Source organism: Lepidochelys kempii, chromosome 10 (genome assembly GCF_965140265.1).
Source record: "Lepidochelys kempii isolate rLepKem1 chromosome 10, rLepKem1.hap2, whole genome shotgun sequence".
Classification (NCBI taxonomy): domain Eukaryota; kingdom Metazoa; phylum Chordata; order Testudines; family Cheloniidae; genus Lepidochelys; species Lepidochelys kempii.
Window position 1 is genome coordinate 84,354,191 of NC_133265.1, and position 22,058 is coordinate 84,376,248.

Here is a 22,058-nt window from a genome sequence, read left to right on the forward strand (position 1 = left end):
GGGTGTATCTGGGAGCGGGCGGGTGCTGGGGGAGGCGGGGAGTCTCTGGGAGCGGGTGGGTGCTAGACAGACCTGGCTCTAGGAGTGGGCGGGTGCTGGGGTGGGGTGTATCTGGGAGTGGGCGGGTGCTGGGGGAGGCGGGGAGTCTCTGGGAGCGGGTGGGTGCTAGACAGACCTGGCTCTAGGAGTGGGCGGGTGCTGGGGTGGGGTGTATCTGGGAGCGGGCGGGTGCTGGGGGAGGTGGGGAGTCTCTGGGAGCGGGCGGGTACTAGGCAGACCTGGCTCTAGGAGTGGGCGGGTGCTGGGGTGTGGTGTATCTGGGAGTGGGAGGGTGCTGGGGGAGGCGGGGAGTCTCTGGGAGCGGGCGGGTGCTGGGGGAGGCGGGGAGTCTCTGGGAGCGGGCGGGTGCTGGGGGAGGCAGGGAGTCTCTGGGAGCGGGTGGGTGCTAGGCAGACCTGGCTCTAGGAGTGGGCAGGTGCTGGGGTGGGGTGTATCTGGGAGCGGGCGGGTGCTGGGGAAGGCGGGGAGTCTCTGGGAGCGGGCGGGTACTAGGCAGACCTGGCTCTAGGAGTGGGCGGGTGCTGGGGTGGGGTGTCTCTGGGAGCGGGCGGGTGCTGGGGGAGGCGGGCAGTCTCTGGGAGCGGGTGGGTGCTAGGCACACCTGGCTCTAGGAGTGGGCGGGTGCTGGGGTGGGGTGTATCTGGGAGTGGGCGGGTGCTGGGGGAGGCGGGGAGTCTCTGGGAGCGGGTGGGTGCTAGACAGACCTGGCTCTAGGAGTGGGCGGGTGCTGGGGTGTGGTGTATCTGGGAGCGGGTGGGTGCTGGGGAAGGCGGGGTGTCTCTGGGAGCGGGCGGGTGCTGGGGGAGGCGGGGAGTCTCTGGGAGCGGGTGGGTGCTAGGCAGACCTGGCTCTAGGAGTGGGCGAGTGCTGGGGTGGGGTGTATCTGGGAGTGGGCGGGTGCTGGGGGAGGCGGGGTGTCTCTGGGAGCAGGTGGGTGCTAGGCAGACCTGGCTCTAGGAGTGGGCAGGTGCTGGGGTGGGGTGTATCTGGGAGCGGACGGGTGCTGTGGGAGAAGGGGAGTCTCTGGGAGCGGGCGGGTGCTGGGGGGGGTGTCTCTGGGAGCGGGCGGGTGCTGGGGGGGGGCGGGGAGTCTCTGGGAGCGGGTGGGTGCTAGGCAGACTTGGCTCTAGGAGTGGGCGGGTGCTGGGGTGGGGTGTATCTGGGAGTGGGCGGGTGCTGGGGGAGGCGGGGAGTCTCTGGGAGCCCGCAGACACAGTTTCTGAAGGCAGGGTGGGTGGACGGTGATGGATGCGGAACCGCATGACCAGGGTCCCTGCTCCTCCCATGCTCTGATCTGGCTCATGCTCGGTTACATTTCTCCAGCAGGCCCAGATTTCATTAGCCCCCTGCCAGGAGGGGGAGCGCCCCCATGGGTGCTGTCAGCTCCCTACCCGGCTGTGTGGGCAGCGCTGGGCTTTCTGCCTGCATGAGAATGACCCAGTCTGGGAGCAGGGCCTGACACTGCCCCCCAGGGGGCTGCCAAGGGGACCCAGTGTCTTACTGTGTGGGGCTGACATGGGGGAACTGGCCTGGTGCTGTGTGGGGCTGAGGGGGGCCCAGCGCGGGGCTGGGCGGGGCCTGGGGCTGTGTGGGGCCCGGCGCGGGGCTGTGTAGGGCTGACAGGTCTCTCCAGCCCCGGGCAGTGGCCTGGAGCAGGGCCCTTGGTGCGGCACAGAACGCGGGCGAGCGCACTCCCCACGTGGCCAGCCCCTGCCCATGGCGCTTCTTGGAGGCAACTGGGCAGGGCCCGAAGTCACCGCGAGCGGAACTGGACCCATCTCACCCCGCGAGCCCTGGGGCCCCTTGGCAGCCTGGAGAAACAGCGATAGCAGCCCAGCACACCTCTGACACGGCCTGAGTCCCCCAAAGCCGGGAGCTCCGGCCCCTGCTCCCCGACTTAGCCAGAGGACCTGGGTGCTCAGGGAGATGGGCAGGGACTCAGGGGAAACATGGGGGTCACAAGGATGGGGGTCATGAGGCAATGGGGCCAGGCGAATCACAGTGGGTCATGGGGGGTCACAGGCAGAGGGCGGTCAAGGGGACTCCTGGGGCCGGAGCTCGGGGGGGACACAGAGAAGGCGATGCCACCTTCCTGCAAGGAAAGTAGGCTGCTATCCAAGTGACTCCAGACCCACGCATGGCACGACGTGAACGGGTCACACAGGCCTGACTCTGCCTCCGAGCCCCCTTGGTTTCCCACCCCACTGCCTGCCCCTTCCCCAGGCTTGGACATGCTAATGGTGCTCACCCAGGTTCCACATCACACCTCCGGCCTCAGCCCAGGGCTGCCGCGCTGCCCCCGACGCAGCCAGAGACGCCTGCAGCCCCGGCCCGTTCTCCAAATGGCCGCTGCGCCCAGGTCAGACCTGGGCACCGACCCCATCGCCAAGCTGCAAAGCCAGGGCCGGGCAGCGTGTCCCTGCAGGGCCAGGCTCCCAGGGCTGCACCGCCAGAGCCTCACGTCCCGGCAGACAGCGCCGGGGGACGGGGCGGGAGCCCCGTCACGGGGGGAGATTCCCAGCCAGGCTGGACCGAGCTCTGGCTGTGCCACAGGGCACCACGGAGAGAGGGTTGGACTGGATGGAGGGAACTCTCCTCTCGCTTCTGTGGTGGGGCCTGCTCCCCCTGCCTCCCCCCAGGGCCCGCTGCTCCTGTGCCTTCTCAGGGGGCCTGCTCCCTGCCCCCGGCACTCGCATGGATCCCCCCTCGCCCGCGTCACTTTGCACCAGCCTGCACGGCCCTGTCTGGGAGCAGAGCTGGGGCCGGCCTGGCCCCTGGGGATCGCTGACACACGCCGTCAGACGGGCACCGCCAGGCCTCGCCACCACCCAGCACCGGGCTCCTACCAGCCTCAGCGGGTTCGCTTCCTGTTCTCCCAGGTCCCCCGCTCCCTGGTCCACCTGCCTCCGGCTCACGTCCTCCCCCCGGCAGTTCTCCCTGCCTTCCCCACCGCTGACCATGCCGGCGGCAAAGGAAACAGCCCGTGCACTTGCCCAAGCTGAGCGTGAGAGTGAGACGTGGGTGTGGCCAGGCCAAGCCCAAGCCCACAGCTCTACCTTTTAACATTAAGCCTTTATTTACAATGTCTGGGCTGAGAAGGACTATACACCACGCACATGTCCTGGCCCACAGCGGGGCTGGGGGGTCCCCAGTCAACAGCCCCGCTATCCTCACCCTCCTGTCTGCCCGTGACCAGCCCACGGGCACCTGGGCTTCCCTGGGACAGTCACGGAAACCAGGGCTGTGGCGAGGCCCTGGCAGTGGGGCCAGTGTGCAAATCCTTGTGGGACCCCGGCCAGGCTGAGCCCCAGGCTGTGCAGAGCACGCTGGGGGTGTAGGCCGAATAGGGTGTGGGGGTGAGGGTGTGGGGCTCTCTGGGGAGGGAGCCTGGGCCCAGTGACAGGAGAGTTCAGGAGGCTGCATGCCCAGGGCATGGGGTTCGGGAGCCCGGGGCTCAGCCCCCTTGCCCCCCCCCGAGCAGCAGGAGGAGGCAGACGTGGGGGGGTTCGGTGTTACTGAGTTCACCCACTCAGCTGCTTGCCGTCTCAAACCACGTCAGCACCGTCTGCTTGTTCTCTGCCACCCATTTGATATTAGCTGCGGTCTTCTCCAGGGCCTGCTCCAGCGCCCGTGTGCCCGACCCAAAGCCCACGCCAGCATTGTCCGCCTTGAACTGCTCCAGCTGCCGAGAGAGAGCGGGCCCGAGAGTGAGCGCGGGCGGCAGCAGGACAGCACCCACCTCTGCACCGCGGTGCCCTCCGGCGGCCCTGGCACCCACCCGGGCACCTCAGACCTGGGCAGGGGGCTGCGCAGCCCCAGACGCCCGCGGGGCCAGAGGGGCTCCGGAGGACTCAGGAGGAGCAGGGAAGCAGCTTGGCCACGCAGGGTGGGAGCCAGGATGTGAACCCAAGGGACAGGCATTCGGCCCATGGGGCTGGGCCTAGGGGTGCTTAGGTAACACACGAGGTTTCCTGCAGCACCAATTCCTCGGCTGCAGCCCCGCCAACGGGCAGGGGGCATGTGCGTCTGGAGGTAGCGGGGCGCTGGCGTCCCTGGGGCTGTCATCACAGCTGGACCTCTCCCTAGATCTGCCCTGGCTTGCCCCCAAGTGACGGGGGCTTGATGGACTCACCCTCCTGGCAGGGAGGCAGGACCCCTCTGTTGCAGGGTGGCCAGGCAAGGAGCTCCGGCCTGGCAGCTGAGCCACAGTAATGGAGAGGGACTGCAAAGCTCCGACGACCCCACACAAAATGGTGCCGGCCCCAGCACTCGGGCGGCTCACAGCCCACCTGGGCCAGGCCCCGGGGACAGGCTGCGGGGAGCCAGGGCCAGGCCCTGGGGGGGGGGCTAGAGCAGACCTGTCGGGGCTCTCCCTTCCCGAGGGGCCGCGCCCCCCAGCGCACCGACAGGCCTGGGACGGGCCTCACCTGCTTCAGCTCGAAGTCAGAGGCAAAGCGCTGCGTCACCGCCTGGATCAGGCTCGAGAAGGAGAAGGAGCCCCCGCCGTACCTGCAGAGGGGAGGGTGGGGTGAGCAGGCGGGCGTGGGGCAGGTGCCTTCTGTGATGAAGTGGGACTCTTCTTAATGTTTCCTCTGAATAGTGTGGGGGTGCCTCAGTTTCCCCTAGGCAGTTCTTAAGTATCTAGGGGGTGGGGTAAGGGTGTATGATCATTGCAGAGCCCTAGAGGGCCGGTGTGTGCAGGAGTCTGGACACAGAGAATGACCGACACCCTGTTTCCTGGCAACTGATGGCCTGGGCCCTTCCCCCCTGCAAGGTGAGAGCTAAAGGGTTGGAGAACAAAGGAATCAGGTGAGCACCTGGCCCGAGAAAGGAACAAAGCCCAGAGGAGGAGGGGCTGGCGGGAGTTTCAGTTTGGGGCTGGCTGGGACATGGAGTGAAGGGCAGACGTGGTTGTCTGGCTCACTGCCCCCCAGAATGGACCCAGCTGAGGGGTCCCGTTCTCTGCACCTGCAAGCTCTGTTTTAGACCATGTTCCTGTCGTCTAATAAACCTTCTGTTTTACTGGCTGGCTGAGAGTCCCGTCTGACTGCGGAGTTGGGGGGCAGGACCCTCTGGCTTCCCCAGGAGCCCCACCTGAGTGGACTCACTGGGGGGAAGCGCACGGAGGGGCAGAGGATGCTGAATGCTCCAAGGTCAGACCCAGGAAGGTGGAAGCTGTGTGAGCTGTGTCCTGAAGACAGGCTGCTCACAGAAAGGCGACTACCCCAGAGTCCTGACTGGCTTCATGGGGAGCAGTTCCAGAGCATCGCCCAGGGACTCCGTGACAACTGGTGTTAGCGGTGGGATGTACTGCACCCCGTGGATGGCACTTCCTGCAGTAAGTGACTGGGGAGCAGTAACACGAAGGGGGATCGCCGAGGACCAGGCCTGCTGAAGGCTCAGAGAGGAGCGGTTTCGGGGGGCGGTTAACCCCTGGGAGTGTGTGACTAGCGAGAAGGACTGTGCAGTAATGGGGTCCCCCTAGGGACTGCAGTGAGCAGTCTCAGGGGCGGAGGAGCCTGCAGCTTGGCCCGGGGAGAGAGAAGGACTTTTGCAGTAACAGGGTCCCCCGGGGGATTGCAGCGAGCAGTCCAAGGGGCGGAGGAGTCTGCAGCTCGACCCTGGCAAAGAGGTGGTGACCTCGAGAAGGGCTGGCACACTAGGGGTTCTCCCTGGAAACCGTGGGGAGCTGAGAACACACGGGCCTGTGAGTCCACAACAACGTGGGAGGAGCGGAGTGATGGCCTGTCACCGTCTCCTTAAGAAGGACATTGTAACCCTGTGCAAAAAGAGAGGGTTGAGCGTTGGAAAGTTCACCAAGGCACAGTTCAATCGTGCAGCTGGAGGAGGATGACCGCTCGAAGGAACAGATTCCTGACCCCAAATGGGGCTATAGCAGGATCTGGGAGCAGCTGGAGTGGTAGCCAGGCATCCCCAAGACTCCTGTCCCCGACCAGACGGGGGTCTTCACGATCAGGTTCCCCATCGGGGGATCGGAGATGGACGGGATTGGAGCTGAGTCCGAGGGAGCAAGAGGACTGTGAGAGACAGCGAGAGCCCGACAAAGAGCTGCAGAAGCAGCAGCAGCATGAACTGGCGGTGGTGGGGTGGAGAGGCCTAGGGGACCTCCCCGGGGTGAGTGGGGATAGACCCCGGGGGGCCAGTTCCGCAGGGAACCTCGAGAGTAAATTGCTGCCCCTGGTTAAGGACGGGTGGGATGTGGATGCCACCTCACTGCCTTTGAGCAGGCTGGCGATTTGAACCAAGGGGACCCTGCGGAAAAGCTCTGGTGTCTAGCTCCCTTGCTGGGTCCCAAGGCCATAGACTCCGTCATCCAGATGGTTGGGGATGTGGACAGGCTCCCACTCCTGGTCCCAACCTATATGTCTGTGTGGAGTTTCCTGGGGCCAGGCCCCTCGGATCTCCAGTGGGAGCAGAAGGTGATGGTCAATGGGGAGACATTCTTGGGGTGGCCAAAGGGCATGGGCTGCATAAACCTTCCCACATGCGGCCTGCGAGTGCTATCGACCACCCCCGACCTAAGGGAGGGCGTGAAACTGGAAGGGCCTGGTGTAACTCCTACCAAGGAAGGCTGGGGCATCCATGGGAACGTTGGTGGCTTCGAACTTCCCCAGGTCACTGGCTAAAGTGACCCCGCTCAGTTCAATCTCGAAGGGGTGAGAGATGTGACGAAGTGGGACTCTTCTTAATGTTTCCTCTGAATAGTGTGGGGGTGCCTCAGTTTCCCCTAGGCAGTTCTTAAGTATCTAGGGGGTGGGGTAAGGGTGTATGATCATTGCAGAGCCCTAGAGGGCCGGTGTGTGCAGGAGTCTGGACACAGAGAATGGCCGACACCCTGTTTCCTGGCAACTGATGGCCTGGGCCCTTCCCCCCTGCAAGGTGAGAGCTAAAGGGTTGGAGAACAAAGGAATCAGGTGAGCACCTGGCCCCGGAAAGGAACAAAGCCCAGAGGAGGAGGGGCTGGCGGGAGTTTCAGTTTGGGGCTGGCTGGGACATGGAGTGAAGGGCAGACGTGGTTGTCTGGCTCACTGCCCCCCAGAATGGACCCAGCTGAGGGGTCCCGTTCTCTGCACCTGCAAGCTCTGTTTTAGACCATGTTCCTGTCGTCTAATAAACCTTCTGTTTTACTGGCTGGCTGAGAGTCCCGTCTGACTGCGGAGTTGTGGGGCAGGACCCTCTGGCTTCCCCAGGAGCCCCGCCTGAGTGGACTCACTGGGGGGAAGCGCACGGAGGGGCAGAGGATGCTGAATGCTCCGAGGTCAGACCCAGGAAGGTGGAAGCTGGGTGAGCTGTGTCCTGAAGACAGGCTGCTCACAGAAAGGCGACTGCCCCAGAGTCCTGACTGGCTTCATGGGGAGCAGTTCCAGAGCATCGCCCAGGGACTCCGTGACACCTTCCTCCCACAGGGGCAGCATCCCAGAAACAGCCACCCCGGGGCCGTGTCTCTGCCAGGGCTCAGCAGAGGGAAGAGCTTCAGGGCATGGGGGCAGGGAGCACCCCCTGCCCTTCGCCAGGAGCCACAGGAGCCCGGGATGGCACGAAGGGCACAGAACGTGCGGGGAGAGACTGAGAGCCCCCCCCATTCCCCCTCTCCCCTTGCTCCTCCCCCTCCCCCAGCCAGGCTCCCCATTGACCCCCATTCCCCATCCCCCCTTGCTCCTCCCCCTCCCCCAGGCTCCCCATTGCCCACCCACATTCCCCATCCCCCCTTACTTGTCCCATCCCCCTTGCTCCCCTACCCCCCCATCCCCTGTAGCTTCTCCACTCCCCATTGCCCCCCCATTCCCCCTTGCTTGTTCCATCCCCCTACCCCCCATCCCCTATAGCTCCCCCACTCCCCCTTGCTCCCCCGCATTCCCCAGCCCCCCTCCCGCTCCCCCGGGCTGCCCCTCCATGGTACTCACTGCGTGAAAAGGGTCTTCCAGTTGCCCCGGATGAAGTCCCAGGCCAGGCTCTGCCCCACCACGTTACTGGCGATGCTGTTGATGGTGGAGGTGGCATCCTGCTTCCGGATTTTGGTGGGATCCAGGGCGTACTGCAGATACCTGGGGAGGGGGCAGGCAGGGCTGGGACACGCAGGGCCGCCAACCGCTGCAGGCAACCCCAGGCCCTTCTCCTTCCCCGTGCCCATGGCAGCCTGGACCCTCCCCATCCCCACGCCCACAGGCCCCCATTCCCCAAGGGCAGCTGTGTGCCCTTCCCCCCCGCCACCTTCTCAAGATCCAAGGCTCCTTGCTGCAGGCCAGGGCCGAGCGCAGCTTGTCGGCTTCGGCCACCACGGTGGCGTTTTTAAACATCTGCCAGAGGAAGTCCCAGTCTGCCTCGCTGCCCATCTGTATGGCGCTGCAGTAGATGGAGGAGCGCAGGTTCGGGGGGATCCTGGGGGGGGAACATGCCTGTCATGGGGGCCGTGCCGGGGAAACTCAGGCACCGGGCCCCACTCAGCAGAGCCCTGGCGCAGACCATGGGGAGAGGCTCCCACGGAGGAGTGCTGGGGGGCGACCCCCACCTGGAGAGAGCGGACCCGTGAGTAGGGCTAGCATCTCACTAGGACACCAAGGGCCCAGGCAGCGCCGGGGAGCTGGGTATTTACCAGCTGGAACTAGGCAAATTCTGCCTGAGCTCCCTCAATGGCCTGCCCCAGCCCCCCATCCCAGAGGGCTCCATGGCCTGGTCCAGCCCAGCCCCCCATCCCAGGGGGTTCCATGGCCCAGTCCAGCCCAGCCCCCCATCCCAGGGGGCTCCATGGCCCGGTCCAGCCCAGCCCCCCATCCCAGAGGCCACAGGGAAGGGCTCACGTGTTGTTGCTGGGGTTTTGCTTCCACTGGTTGAAGAAGGCAGTGGCCAGCTGGCTGCACTCAGGGACCTTATAGGAACAGGCCGTGCTGATGGCGTTGATCTCGCTGTACCTGAGTGGGGAGAGGAGCCGTGTCAGCGGCTGGACCCGGCGAAGGGGCCCTAGGGGGCAGGGAGACCAGGCAGAATGACCGTGACAGAGGCAGGCGCCCACCGGCCCATCACCAGCCCGGCCCAGGAGGCGTCTCTCCGGCTGCCCCATCTGCCAGGCGCAGCACGGGCTGGGTGGGGGTCACCTCGCTCGGAGGCTGTGAGCAGTGGGCACTCTCGGGGACAGTGCTGGCCTGGGTGAACCCGGGGCCATTCCCACCGGGCACCGCGTGGCAGCTGCTTCTGCTTCCTCCCCAGCGGGTGCCGCTGCCCAGCTCAGCCATCCCACCAGTGGGGAGGGGACGCCCTGTCTCTCGGGTCCTGTGGGGCAGAGGGAGGAAGAGCGGGAGGAGAGGCGGGGTCTGGAAGAGTGGCATATGCCCATAACACAGGGCCACCCAACCGGCCCCAGCGTGCCCGCACTCTGGGAGCCAGGCCCAGCGCCCCCTTGGCTGAGGGGTGGGGCAAGGAAGGGGGGACCCAGAGAGGTAGCAGTGGTCACGGGAGGAGCAGTTCTCCAGGCCGTGGGGGCGCCGGGGGCGCAGGGCCAGCCCTGTGGCTGGCCAGAGGACACGCCGCGCTGGGACTCACTGCGCCATCAAGCCTTCCGGGAGACTGGTCCAGTTGGAGGTGATGTTTCCAAAGTACTGGAACAAGGGGATCACCTGCTGCTGGATGTATTTCTGGGGGAGGACGGGCAGGGTGAGCGCTGCTTGCCAGAAGGGTCAGTAGCTCTGAGCCTTCCCCCACCACGCCCCAATCACCCAGCGCGCCCACGGCTCCTGCCACCTCCATTCCCTCACCCCATGCCCTTCCCCGAGCAGCTCCCACCCTCTGGGGCCTGCCTCGGCATCTCTCTGGCTCGCAGGGGGTGATTTGCAGAGCCCACCCTATGCCCTGCCTTTGTGCCAGGCCCACAGCTGAACTGATCCCAGCACAGGTGGGGATGGCAGAGCGCCCATCCGAGCACCATCCGGCCATGCTGCCCACAATCCACCGCACCCAAGGCAGGTGGGGGCTCACCTGCATGGGGCCATACACCTCGCTGCGGTCAAACATCAGGCGGAAGTAGGCCAGGTTGTCGAGGGCCGCGCTCCAGGGCAGGTACTCCCGCTCCTCCTTCAGGTAGGTGGTGGTTTTCAGAGCCAGCGTGATGTCGATGTGTTTAGCCCTAAACAGCCAATTGCAGTGCTCACGTCCTCCTGTCACAGCACCAGATGTGCTGGCATTTCCGTGCCCTCTGCGCCCTCCCTGCCCGGCAATGGACCCCGCCCCCTCCCATCCCCGCCCCCCAGCAGTGGACTCCCCCGTCCCCGCCTGGCTGTCCCCTCGCATCCCCCCCCAGCAATAGAACCCCTCCCCTTCCTCCAGAGCAATGGACCCCCACCCATTCCCGCCCGGCCACCGCCTCCCATCCCACCCCCCAGCAATTAAACCTCTCCCCACCCCCTGCCTGGCAATGGACCCCACCCCCTCCCATCCCCTTCAGCAATGGACCCCCCCATCTCCACCTGGCTGCCTCCTCCCATTCCCCCCAGCAATGGACCCCTCCCCATCCCCTGTTGCTAATACCCCACAGACTGACCCCCTGCTTGCCTGCCAGCAGAGTGGCCAGTCCATCCCGAAGAGCCCCTGCAGGGCCTGCTCAGTTACTCCCCCTCCCCCGCCTGCCCCCTGGATGTTTGCTGCCCCATGCACAGGGGCCAGCCTGGCCTGGCGAGGAGGACGTGCAGCCCAGCTCCCCACACAAGCCCCCATCCAGATGCTCCCCTCACCCCCTTGCACCAGGGCACGGCAGTGAGAGACCCAGGGGGCCAGGCGGGACAGAGCCTGGCGCAGGCTGGCTGTGTACCTGGGGTAGGTGCTACGCCTCAGATGTTCAGCAGCCCAGTCCCCTGCCCGTGGGCCTGCCGGGACGCCAGCGCCCAGCCTCTGCCGGCCCCTCGTCCCCCGCTGCGGCAGGGACCAGACAACGGTGGGGCGGGGGGGAGATTCCCGGCCTGCCCAGCCCAGAGAGGGGGAACCGGAGGGTGTGGGGGCCTCCCTCTCGCTGCCTGAAGGGGGGTGCGGGGACAGACTCCTCCCTGGCCTGCCAGCCGCGCTCCGGCGCCGTGGGCAGAGGACGCCGCCGTGGGGCTGGGGGAGGAGGCCAGAGGCTGGTTGTCATCCCGTGGCGGCCCAGCGGCTTGGGCGACTCACCTGGCCAGGTTAAAGGCATCGTCAATGAGCTGGGCTCGGTTTATCACCGGGATGACCTGGAAAAGTGCAAACACGATTACCAGGGGCAGGAGCAGACCGGGTCGGAGAGAAGAGCCTTGGAATGGGCGACTCAGCTTGGGCTGGCTGTGGGGTCCCTGGCCCAGCTTGGGGCTCGACCACCCCACGGCAGGGGCCTGGTCCCCTGGGCTGAGAGTGCTGGTGCGGGGGCAGAGGCTGGGCTTTTGGGTACCTCGTAATTGGTGACCAGCTGGCTCAGCAGCTTGTTCCAGTTCTCCTGGTCATAGTTCACCCGGAAATACCCCGTCACGTTGATGTTGAGCAGGAGCCAGTTGGAGGCACCAGCCACCACAAACGATGAGCTGGTGGCTGAGAAAGGAAAAGGAAGCACGTTAGTGGGGCCCATCCCTTCAAGTCTACAGCAGAGAGTGCCTGAGCCTAGAACCCTCCAGGGGCCACCCCCTAGAACCCCCCCCGGAGCCCCTCCAGAGACTGCCCCCTAGAACCCCCCACTGAGCCCCTCTGGGGGCTGCTCCCTGATAAAGACTCTTCCCCTGCAGACCTGTCTGGGCTGAAGAGGGGGTAGTGACACCCCCAGTAACCGCACTGAAATCTCCCCAGGGCACTGACCATGGCACTGGCATAGCAAACCTGGCAACTGCTAGCACCATATCCTGGTCCTGCAGCAACACCGGTTCCCTGGGACACGGCCAGGGACCAGCAAGTACCTGAGGTCTCGGTGAGCCAGTACATCTGTTCTGTCCCATCCTGCTGCTTCATCCAAGTGACAGGGACTATCCAGGTGTAGCTGCAGACAGACAGACAGACAGACAGACACTGGGATCTTCTCCTGCTCTTCCTTACTCTGCCTGCAGAGTCCCAGCTCCCCAGTGCAAGGGATCACCCCCCCGGTGATCACTGCTGCCTCACCCAAATCACACCCTCACCCCTCAAAGGGGTGACGCCCCACGGGGAGGTCCCTGCAAGGAGCACGGAGGAACGGGGCTGGCCTCGGGCCTCAGCCTCTCGGAGGCAGAAGGCCCATGGGGCTCCAGGGGACCCAGCACCTCAAGGTCTCAGTTCTCTCAGCTCTACCTGGGGGTGCCGCAGTGCAGCCCTGGCCACGATCCCGCAGAGGGCCCCCTCCGAGAGGCACAGCCATGGGGCTCTGTGGTGGCAGGGGAGGGGCTCACGCCCCACCGTGCTTAGGACAGCCAGCCTCTCCAGTGTGGGACCTCAGGGGGCAAAAAGGGCCACTCGATCACTCACTTGAACGCCGAGGGCCGCTCGACAACGGATTCGGTGTCCAGTAAGAAGTGTTTCTGGCTAATGGAGCCAACTTTCGTGTCCACGGTCACCATGGGGAAGCCCATCTGCAGTGTCCAGCGATCCATGATGCCTTTGATGGTGGTGGGGAGCTGAATGTTGTCTTCAACCACCACCTGTGCAGGGGGCAGGAAGGGGCTATTGGCTGCTGTTCTCGGTGGATCGGCTCCCGCAGAGGCTAGGCTGGGGACTCCCGGCTCCATCCCCACCCCCTGCCCTTCTACAGGGCACCTTTGGGGGAAGAGAGAAGTGCCCAGAGCTGGGTGTTTGGGAAGGTTCGGTTGAACCCCCACAGCAGCTTCATGCGCTGTGACAGGGACACTCCCCGCCACGGCCTGTCTAGAGCTCTGGCAGTCACTGGCGGCATCACGCCAGCCTCCCCCAGCGACGAGGACTCCGTTCACCGGCTCTGGAAAGAACGGTATCGTACGGTTGTCCCGGCCGGCCTCAGCAGGGTTCCCTGGCGCTGTTCGCATGAGCCGGGCGCAAGAGCTGGCAGGATCAGGCGCTCTCTGGGGCAGGGGCCATGCCATTCTCTGTGTTCGTGCAGCACGAGCGAGGCAAGACAAGCGCCAATCAGGCCCCTGCCAGGGAGCGGCACCGATTCCTGTCCTGTGCCCAGCGGAGCCGTGCGCCAAGCCTGCCCACGTGCCTGCTGGGGCCCAGGCATGCAGCCAGCACTGTGCCCTGTGTGGGAGCGTGTCGTGCAAATGGAGGCAGAGAGAAGGTGGCTGCGGGACCTTAATTTCAGTTGCATCACGGCTGGGTGGGCCCCAGCCCCCCGTCCCTGACAGTAACGGGCTTCTTACAGGAAAGTGCCACTAAGTGTCATGCAACAGAACCCCGGCCCCAGCCCCTGGCCATGCTCCTCCAGCTGGTGGGAGGAGCTTCGCACCTTTTGCAAATGATCCCACAGATCGTCGTAGACCGTGTTTCCGTAGCTGAAGGCTTGGAGGTAGGACTGTGAAAACACAGGGAAAGGGAAGGTTGGTCAGGTGGGATTCACCCAAGAGTTCTGAAGGAACTCAAGGGTGAAATTGCAGGACTACTAACTGTCGTCTTTAACCCATCATTTAAATCAGCTTCTGCACCACATGACTGGAGGAGAGCTCATGTGACACCAATTTTTAAAAAGGGCTCCAGAGGTGACCCCGGCAATTACAGGCCGGTAAGCCTGACCTCAGTACCGGGCAAACTGGTTGAAACTCTAGTAAAGAACAAAATTGTCAGACACATTGATGAATGTAACTGTCACGGAGTGTGGGGAAGTCCAGGCCCTGCACCCCTCTTCCTGGGATCCACTGAGACTCTCAGCCAGCCAGTAAAACAGAAGGTTTATTGGACAACAGGAACACAGTCCACAACAGAGCTTGTGGGTACCCCCAGGACCACTCAATCACGTCCTTCTGGGGGTGCAGGGAGCTTAGACCCCAGCCCTGGGGTTCCCTGTGTTCCTCTCCCCAGCCCCAAACTGAAAAACTAAACCCACCCAGCAGGTTCCCTGCTGCAGCCTCCGTCCACATTCCTGGGCAGAGGTGTTACCTCCCCCTCCCCCTCCTGGCTCAGGTGACAGGCTCTCAGGTCTCCCCTCCCCAGGGCACATTCCCAGGTCAACACTCCCCCCTCCCTGCTGAGTCACATCATCACATCTCTCCCCCCTTCGAGACTGAACTGAGCGGGGTCACGCTGACCAGTGACCTGGGGAAGTTCGGGGCCCCCTCTCCGGGACAGCGCATCCGCTATCAGGTTGGCCCTTCTCTTCACGTGGACCACGTCCATGTCGTAATCCTGCAGGAGCAGGCTCCATCTCAGGAGTTTGGCGTTGGCTCCTTTCAAAAGAGATAGGGCTCTAGTTTCTTGAGGGCCCACACTATGGCCAGGCACTCCTTCTCGATGACCGCGTAGTGTTGCTCCCGGGATAGCAGCTTCTTGCTCAGGTACACGATGGGGTGTCTCTCCCCCTTTTCATCCTCCTGCATTAACACTGCCCCCAGTCCCGTGTCGGAGGCGTCGGTGAACACCACAAAGGGCTTGTCAAAGTCTGGGTTTGCCAGAACTGGGCCACTGACCAGAGCCTTCTTCAGCGCCCGGAAAGCCACCTGGCACTGCTCGGTCCAGACCACCTTGTCTGGCTTCCCCTTCTTGCATAGCTCAGTGATGGGGGTGGCTATGGCGCTAAAGTGGGGCACAAATCTTCGGTAGTATCCTGCCATCCCAATAAAGGCTTGGACCTGCTTTTTGGTGTGGGGAGCGGGCCAGTCTCTGATCACCTCCACCTTGGCTGGTTCCGGCTTTAGGCGGCCGCTCCCCACCCGATGGCCCAGGTAAGATACTTCCGCCATCCCCACCTTGCACTTCTCTGCTTTTACAGTCAGCCCAGCCCCCTGGAGTCGGTCCAGCACTTGTCTAACCTGGGACACGTGGTCCTCCAAGGTCTGGCTAAAGACACAGATGTCATCAATATACGCCACGGCAAAACTCTCCATCCCCCTCAGGAGCTGGTCCACTAGGCGCTGGAAGGTGCCCGGCGCTCCCTTGAGGCCGAAAGGCAGGGTCAGGAACTCATAGAGCCCCAGAGGGGTGATAAAGGCCGATTTCAGTCGGGCATCTGCATCCAGCGGCACTTGCCAGTAGCCCTTTGTAAGGTCCATGGTGGTGAGGTACCGAGCTCCTCCCAGCTTGTCTAGGAGCTCGTCCGGCCTGGGCATGGGGTAGGCATCAGATACAGTGATGGCATTGAACTTCCGATAGTCCACACAGAACCGGACCGATCCGTCCTTTTTGGGGACCAGCACCACCGGCGAGGCCCAAGGGCTGGCAGATGGCTGGATCACCCCCAAAGCCAGCATGTCCCGGACCTCTCTTTCCAGGTCCTGAGCAGTTTTCCCTGTGACTCGGAAGGGGGAGCGTCTTATCGGCGGGTGCGACCCAGTCTGCACCCGGTGGACAGTCAGATTAGTGCGTCCAGGCTGGTTGGAAAACAGCTGTCGGTACGGATGCAGCACCTCCCTGACCTCAGCTTGCTGGGCAGGTGTTAGCTGATCCGAGAGGGGAATTGTTTCCAGGGGGGAACCAGCTCTGGTCCCATGGAATAGATCTACTAAAGGGTCACCTCCCTGCTCCTCCCACTGTCCACACACGGCCAACACCACATTCCCCCTGGCATAATATGGCTTCATCATATTCACATGGTACACCCGGCGGTGGTGCGCCCGGTTCGACAGCTCCACCACATAGTTTACCTCATTGAGCTGCTTGACGACCTTGAAAGGGCCCTCCCAGGCGGCCTGTAGTTTGTTCTTTCTCACTGGGATGAGAACCATCACCGGATCCCCGGTGGCGTAGGCACGGGCCCGCGCCGTGCGGTCATACCAGACCTTCTGCTTCCTCTGGGCTCTGGCCAGATTCTCCCTGGCCAGGCCCATGAGTTCAGCCAGTCTCTCTCGGAAGATCAGGACATACTCCACCACTGACTCTCCATCGGGAGTGGCCTTCCCCTCCCACTCGTCTCTCATCAGGTCCAGGGGGCCCCTCACCCTCCTGCCATATAACAGTTCGAAAGGAGAAAATCCGGTCGACTCCTGGGGCACCTCCCTGTACGCGAACAGCAGGTGAGGTAAGTACTTGTCCCAATCCTGTGGGTGCTGGTTCATAAAGGTTTTCAGCATCATCTTTAGCGTCCCGTTGAACCTCTCCACCAACCCACTGGACTGGGGGTGATAAGCGGAGGCCCAGTCGTGCCGGACCCCACATTTCTCCCACAAGCACCGGAGCAGGGCCGACATGAAGTTGGAGCCTTGGTCTGTCAAGACTTCCTTGGGGAACCCCACTCGGCTGAAAATGGTCAGGAGCGCATCGGCCACGGTGTTGGCTTCAATGGAAGCTAAGGGCACTGCCTCGGGGTAGCGGGTGGCAAAATCTACCACCCCCAGAATGTATTTCTTCCCCGACCGGGTCGTCTTGCTGAGAGGCCCCACGATGTCCATGGCCACCTTCTGGAAAGGCTCCTCTATGATGGGCAAAGGTCTCAAAGCCACTTTCCCCTTGTCCCGGGCCTTCCCCACCCTCTGACAGGGGTCACAGGATCGGCAATACTGCCGGACCGTGGTAAAGACCCCGGGCCAGTAAAAGTTCTGTAGCAACCTCTGCCGGGTGCGCCGGATTCCCTGGTGCCCTGCGAGGGGGATGTCATGGGCCAGGGACAGGAGCTTGCGGCGATACTTCTGGGGGACCCCCAGCTGCCTCCTGATCCCACAGGACTCTACTTCCCTTGTGGGAGCCCATTCTCGGTACAGGAACCCCTTCTCCCACAGGAACCTCTCCTGGCAGCCTCTCCTCATGGTCCGTCCCACACTGAGGTCGGCCAGGTCCCTGAGCTTCCGCAAGGAGGGATCTTTCCTCAACTCGGCCTGGAACTCAGCGGCTGGGGCAGGGACGGGGCCCGGTTCTCTCTCACTGGCCGGGTCTGAGGCCTCAGCCTCTCTGAGCCGTGCCCCTCGGCGCTCCCTCCCCACCAGGGAAGGGTCCTGCGCCTCCGGTGTGATACCCTCCCCGAGGTCAGGGCGCAGTGCCCCTCGCCGGCTCTGACTACGGGTCACAACCAGGGCGGTCTGGGGCTTGCTTGGCCAGTCCTCTAGGTCTCCCCCCCATGAAAACCTGAGTGGGCAAATGGTCAGTGCACCCCCACATCCTTGGGGCCCTCCTTGGCCCCCCATTTCAGGTGTACTCTTGCCACAGGCACCTGAAATGGGGTCCCGCCCACCCCCGTCAGGGTCAGGTAGGTGTTGGGCACCACCCGATCTGGGGCCACCACCTCGGGCCGGGCCAGCGTCACCTCCGCGCCCGTATCCCAGTATCCACTGACCTTCCTCCCATCCACCTCCAGGGGAGCAAGGCACTCTCTCCGGAGGGACAGCCCCGCGCCCACTCTGTAAACCGAGCACCCTGAGTCCAGAGCATCCAGCCCTCTGGTGGAGCTGGCCAGGGGTACTCTTCCCTCCTGAGCAGGTGGTAAACTGGTAGCCCCCCTTGCCTGGGCCGTCTGCCCCTCGTCCAGCTGGGTCCCTACCCAGTTAACCCTGGGTAGGTTGGGTCTACTCAGTTTATCCCTGAGCCCGGGGCACTGGGACCGTACGTGGCCTCTCTGGCCACGGTGATAGCAGCTCAGGTCACGTTGGACCCCTCGAGCGGGTTGGAGGGGCCCAATGCCAGGCGTTCCCCTTTGGAGGGGGTTCCCCCTATTTCCCCGCTGGGAGGTCCCCTGGTGACTCTCTCTCTGCATCGGGGGGGGCCTGTTCTTTTGGGATGCCTCCCTGCTACCCCCTGACCGACTGTTCACAAACTCGTCGGCCAGCTGCCCTGCGTGCTGGGGGTTCTCTAGCTTTTTGTCCACCAACCACAGCCTCAGGTCGGACGGGCACTGTTCATACAGTTGCTCCAGTACGATTAGGTCCAGCAGGTCCTCTTTAGCTTGGGCCCCAGCTGTCCACTTGCGGGCATACCCCTGCATCCGGTTGACCAGTTGTAGGTAGGTGACCTCAGGCGTTTTACGCTGACTCCAGATCCTTCTCCGGTACATCTCGGGGGTCAGCCCAAACTCACGGAGCAGGGCCTGTTTGAACAGTTCATAGTCCCCTGCCTCCGGCCCTGTCATCCGGCTGTACACCTCCACGGCTTTGGGGTCCAGTAAGGGGGTGAGAAACTGGAGCCTGTCTGCAGGGTCAACCCTGTGCATCTCGCAGGCATTCTCAAAGGCCGTCAGGAAGCTATCCATGTCCTCCCCCTCCTTCCTCTGAGCCAGGAAGCACTTATCAAAGCTCCTTGCAGTCTTGGGTCCCCCCTCACGCACCGCAGCCGGGGCCCCACTGCTCCTCAGCCTGGCCAGCTCCAGTTCAAGCTGTCTTTGTTTCTCCTTCTCCTGACGCTCCCTCTCCTTCTCCTGACGTTCCCTCTCCTTCTCCTCCTGCTCATGCCTACGTTGCCTCTCCTTCTCCTGACGTTCCCGCTCCTTCTCCTCCTGCTCATGTTGACGTTGTTTTTCATGATCCTCCAGCTCCCTCATTTTCATCTCCCTCTCCCATTCCAGCCGCATCTGCTCCAGGGATGGGGAGCTTCACTGGGAGGATCCCCTGCTGGCTGCCAGGGTCAGGGTGCCCTCGGTATTCACTGGGCTTCCCCCAACCCCTCCCCCATGCCTAGGTAGGAAGGGTCTCGGGATGTCCTCGGCAGCTGTCTGACCCCTCCCAGCCCCGTCAGGCCCCAGGGCCCACGCTGCGTCTGCCGGGCGGCTTCCCTCAGCGACAGGGATTGGGTCATCCAAGTGATTCCTCTCCTCCAACTGGGCAATCAGCTGTTCCTTGGTGGACCTCCCGATGCGCAGCCCCCTCTGCCTGCACAGCTCCACCAGGTCGCTCTTAAGGCGTTTAGCGTACATCTCCCTGCTGGCCACTCGCAGGCCGGGCAGCTTCCCACGGTTTCCAGGAAAAACCCCTCGTGTGCCAGTCCTTCTTGAGGTCACCACCTCTTTGCCAGGGTCGAGCGGCAGACTCCTCCGCCCCTGGGACCGCTCGCTGCAATTCCCCGGGGGACCCTTTACTGCGAAAGTCCTTCTCTCTGGTCACACACTCCCAGGGGTTAACCGCCCCCTGAAACCGTCTCTCTCTGAATCTTCAGCACGCCTGGTCCCCGTCAATCCCCCTTCGTTTTACTGCTCCCCAGTCACTTACTGCAGGAAGCGCCGTTCACGGGGTGCAGTACATCCCACCGCTGCCACCAGTTGTCAAGGAGTGTGGGGGAGTCCAGGCCCTGCACCCCTCTTCCTGGGATCCACTGAGACTCTCAGCCAGCCAGTCAAACAGAAGGTTTATTGGACAATAGGAACACAGTCCAAAACAGAGCTTGTGGGTACAACCAGGATCCCTCAGTCAAGTCCTTCTGGGGGCGCAGGGAGCTTAGACCCCAGCCCTGGGGTTCCCTGCGTTCCTCCACCCAGCCCCAAACTGAAACTAAACCCACCCAGCAGGTTCCCTGCTGCATCCTCTGTCCAGATTCCCCGGCAGAGGTGTTACTGACCCCCCCCCTTCCTGGCTCAGGTGACAGGCTCTCAGGTCTCCCATCCCCAGGGCACATTCCCAGGTCAACACTCCCCCTCCTTGCTGAGTCACATTGTCACAGTAACTTGTTGGGGAAGAGTCAACATGGTTTTTGTAAAGGGAAATCCTGCCTCACCGATCTACTGGAATTCTTTGAGGGGGGTCAACAAGCACATGGACCAGGGGGATCCAGTGGATACAGTGTACTTAGATTTTCAGAAAGCCTTTGACAAGGTCCCTGAACAAAGGCTCTTAAGCAAAGCAGGCAGTCATGGGATAAGAGGGAAGGTCCTCTCATGGATTGGTAACTGGTTAAAAGATAGGAAACAAAGGGTAGGTATAAATGGTCAGTTTTCAGAGTGGAGAGAAGTAAATACTGGTGTCCCCCAGGGGTCTGTTCTGGGACCAGTCCTATTCAACATGTTCATAAATGATCTGGAAAAAGGGGTAAACAGCGAGGTAGCAAAATTTGCAGATGATACAAAACTACTCAAGATAGTTATGTCCCAGGCAGCCTGTGAAGAGCTACAAAAACTGCCAAAATTGAGTGATTGGGCAACAAAATGGCAGATGAAATTCAATGCTGATAAATGCAAAGCAATGCACACTGGAAAACATCATCCCGACTATACATATAAAATGATGGGGTCTGAATTAGCTGTGACCACTCAAGAAAGAGACCTTGGAGTCAGTGTGGATAGTTCTCTGAAAACATCCACTAGATGTGCAGCGGCCATCAAAAAAGCAAACAGAATGTTGGGAATCATTAAGAAAGGGATAGATAATGAGAGAGAAAATATCATGTTGCTTCTACATAAATCCGTGGTACGCCCACATCTTGCATGCAGATCTGGTCGCCCCATCTCAAAAACCTATATTGGAATTGGAAAAGGTTCAGAAAAGGGCAACAAAAATTATTAGGAGTGTGGAACAGCTGCCGTATGAGGAGAGATTAATAAGATGGGAACTTTTCAGCTTGGAAAAGAGACGATTAAGGGGGCATATGACAGAGGTCTATAAAATCATGACTGATGTGGAGAAAGTAAACAAGGAAGTGTTATTTACTCCTTCTCATAACACAAGAACTGGGGATCACCAAATGAAATTAACAGGCAGCAGGTTTAAAACAAACCAAAGGAAGTATTTCTTCACACAGTGCACAGTCAACCTGAGGAACTCCTTGCCAGAGGATGCTGTGAAGGCCAAGACTATAACAGGGTTCAAAAAAGAGCTAGATAAGTTCCTGGAGGAAAGGTCCATCAATGACTATTAGCCGGGACGGGCAGGGGAGGTGTCCCTAGCCTCTGTTTGCCAGAAGCTGGGAATGGGCGACAGGGAAAGGATCACTTGATGATTCCCTGTTCTGTTCACTCCCTCTGGGGCACCTGCCATTGGCCACTCTCGGCAGACAGGACACTGGGCTGACTGGACCTTTGGTCTGACCCAGTCTGGCCGCTCTTATGTTCTTCTTATGTTCTTATTCGCTCGGGATGAGATGGGGATCCCTGAGTCGGGGCTCAGCAGGGGAGCCGCCTCCCCAAGAGTACATCCTGCGTGCCTGCTGCCAGGCGAAGACAGAGGCATTGCATTGAGCAAAGTCCCAGACTTTCTGGGCATGGCTCTCAAAGGCAGAGGCCCATGGCTCCCAGCAGCAGTGCCCTCCCTACTGCTCACCCACACTCTTCCCCTGCAGGGTGTCTGGGCAGGAGTGGGCACCGCAGGGCCATGCCACCGGGGGCTGTACTGAGACAGTGGGAGCGAGTGCGCAGGCTGGGCCCTCCCCCAGGCCCGGCTACCATGGGCATGATGGCTGCCATGCTGGCCAACGCTCGACTGGACCAGGGACCTGCAAGCCAAAGCCTGCCACTTGAGTGAATTGCCAGGCTTTGTAGCCAGGGGCTGCCCCAGCCTGCAGCCTCGGTACTGGCACAGAGCAGGCATGTAACTCACGCTGAGCAGGGCATTGCATGTGTGCGTGGGCACACCCCCAGCACCATCCTTTGCCCTCAGGCCCTGCCCGCTCCTCTGCCCCTCCAGCGCCTCCCCCATGGCTCTGCCTCCTGGACAGACTGCCCGCGGGTCCGGTGAGCACCGCCAGAGTTTGGGGGGGCTTGGCAGGTTCCCCCTTCGGCAGAGCACCCTCCCAAGGGAGCCCAGGCTGATGCCTGCCTCGGAGCAGGGGCCATGCAGGCAGCGTCCGGCTGAGCCCTCTGCTGGGCACGCAGCCCCTGCCCCTGGCGAGGCGGGTCCGGCCAGGGCCTCACCTGCAGCCCCTTCTTGAAGCTGTCCTCGGTGAGGAACTCCGAGAGCATCCGCAGCACCGACGCCCCCTGCAAGAAGATCAGAGAGAGGCGCTGAGCGAGGGTCCAGGAGCCGCGAGAGGGCAGCACAGCCCAT

The 22,058-nt window shown here is 62.5% G+C and overlaps 1 protein-coding gene across 2 annotated transcripts in view; it reads right to left on the bottom strand.

The window, feature by feature from the left end:
- Nucleotides 1–3,113: 3,113 nt before the first annotated feature.
- The window catches only part of ANPEP (alanyl aminopeptidase, membrane), a 42,591-nt gene continuing 23,646 nt past the window's right edge, over nt 3,114–22,058 (bottom strand). For both annotated transcript variants that reach the window (XM_073304570.1, XM_073304571.1), the window contains exons 9-21: nt 21,926–21,991; nt 13,466–13,531; nt 12,514–12,686; nt 11,973–12,052; nt 11,477–11,613; nt 11,227–11,282; nt 10,051–10,198; nt 9,619–9,710; nt 8,880–8,990; nt 8,293–8,460; nt 7,986–8,126; nt 4,488–4,569; nt 3,114–3,742 (exon numbers count right to left, since the gene is read on the bottom strand). In XM_073304570.1, coding sequence (XP_073160671.1) covers nt 3,590–3,742; nt 4,488–4,569; nt 7,986–8,126; nt 8,293–8,460; nt 8,880–8,990; nt 9,619–9,710; nt 10,051–10,198; nt 11,227–11,282; nt 11,477–11,613; nt 11,973–12,052; nt 12,514–12,686; nt 13,466–13,531; nt 21,926–21,991 — 1,473 coding nt within the window. In that variant the 3' untranslated portion in view covers nt 3,114–3,589. The remainder of the gene's footprint in view (nt 3,743–4,487; nt 4,570–7,985; nt 8,127–8,292; nt 8,461–8,879; nt 8,991–9,618; nt 9,711–10,050; nt 10,199–11,226; nt 11,283–11,476; nt 11,614–11,972; nt 12,053–12,513; nt 12,687–13,465; nt 13,532–21,925; nt 21,992–22,058) is intronic.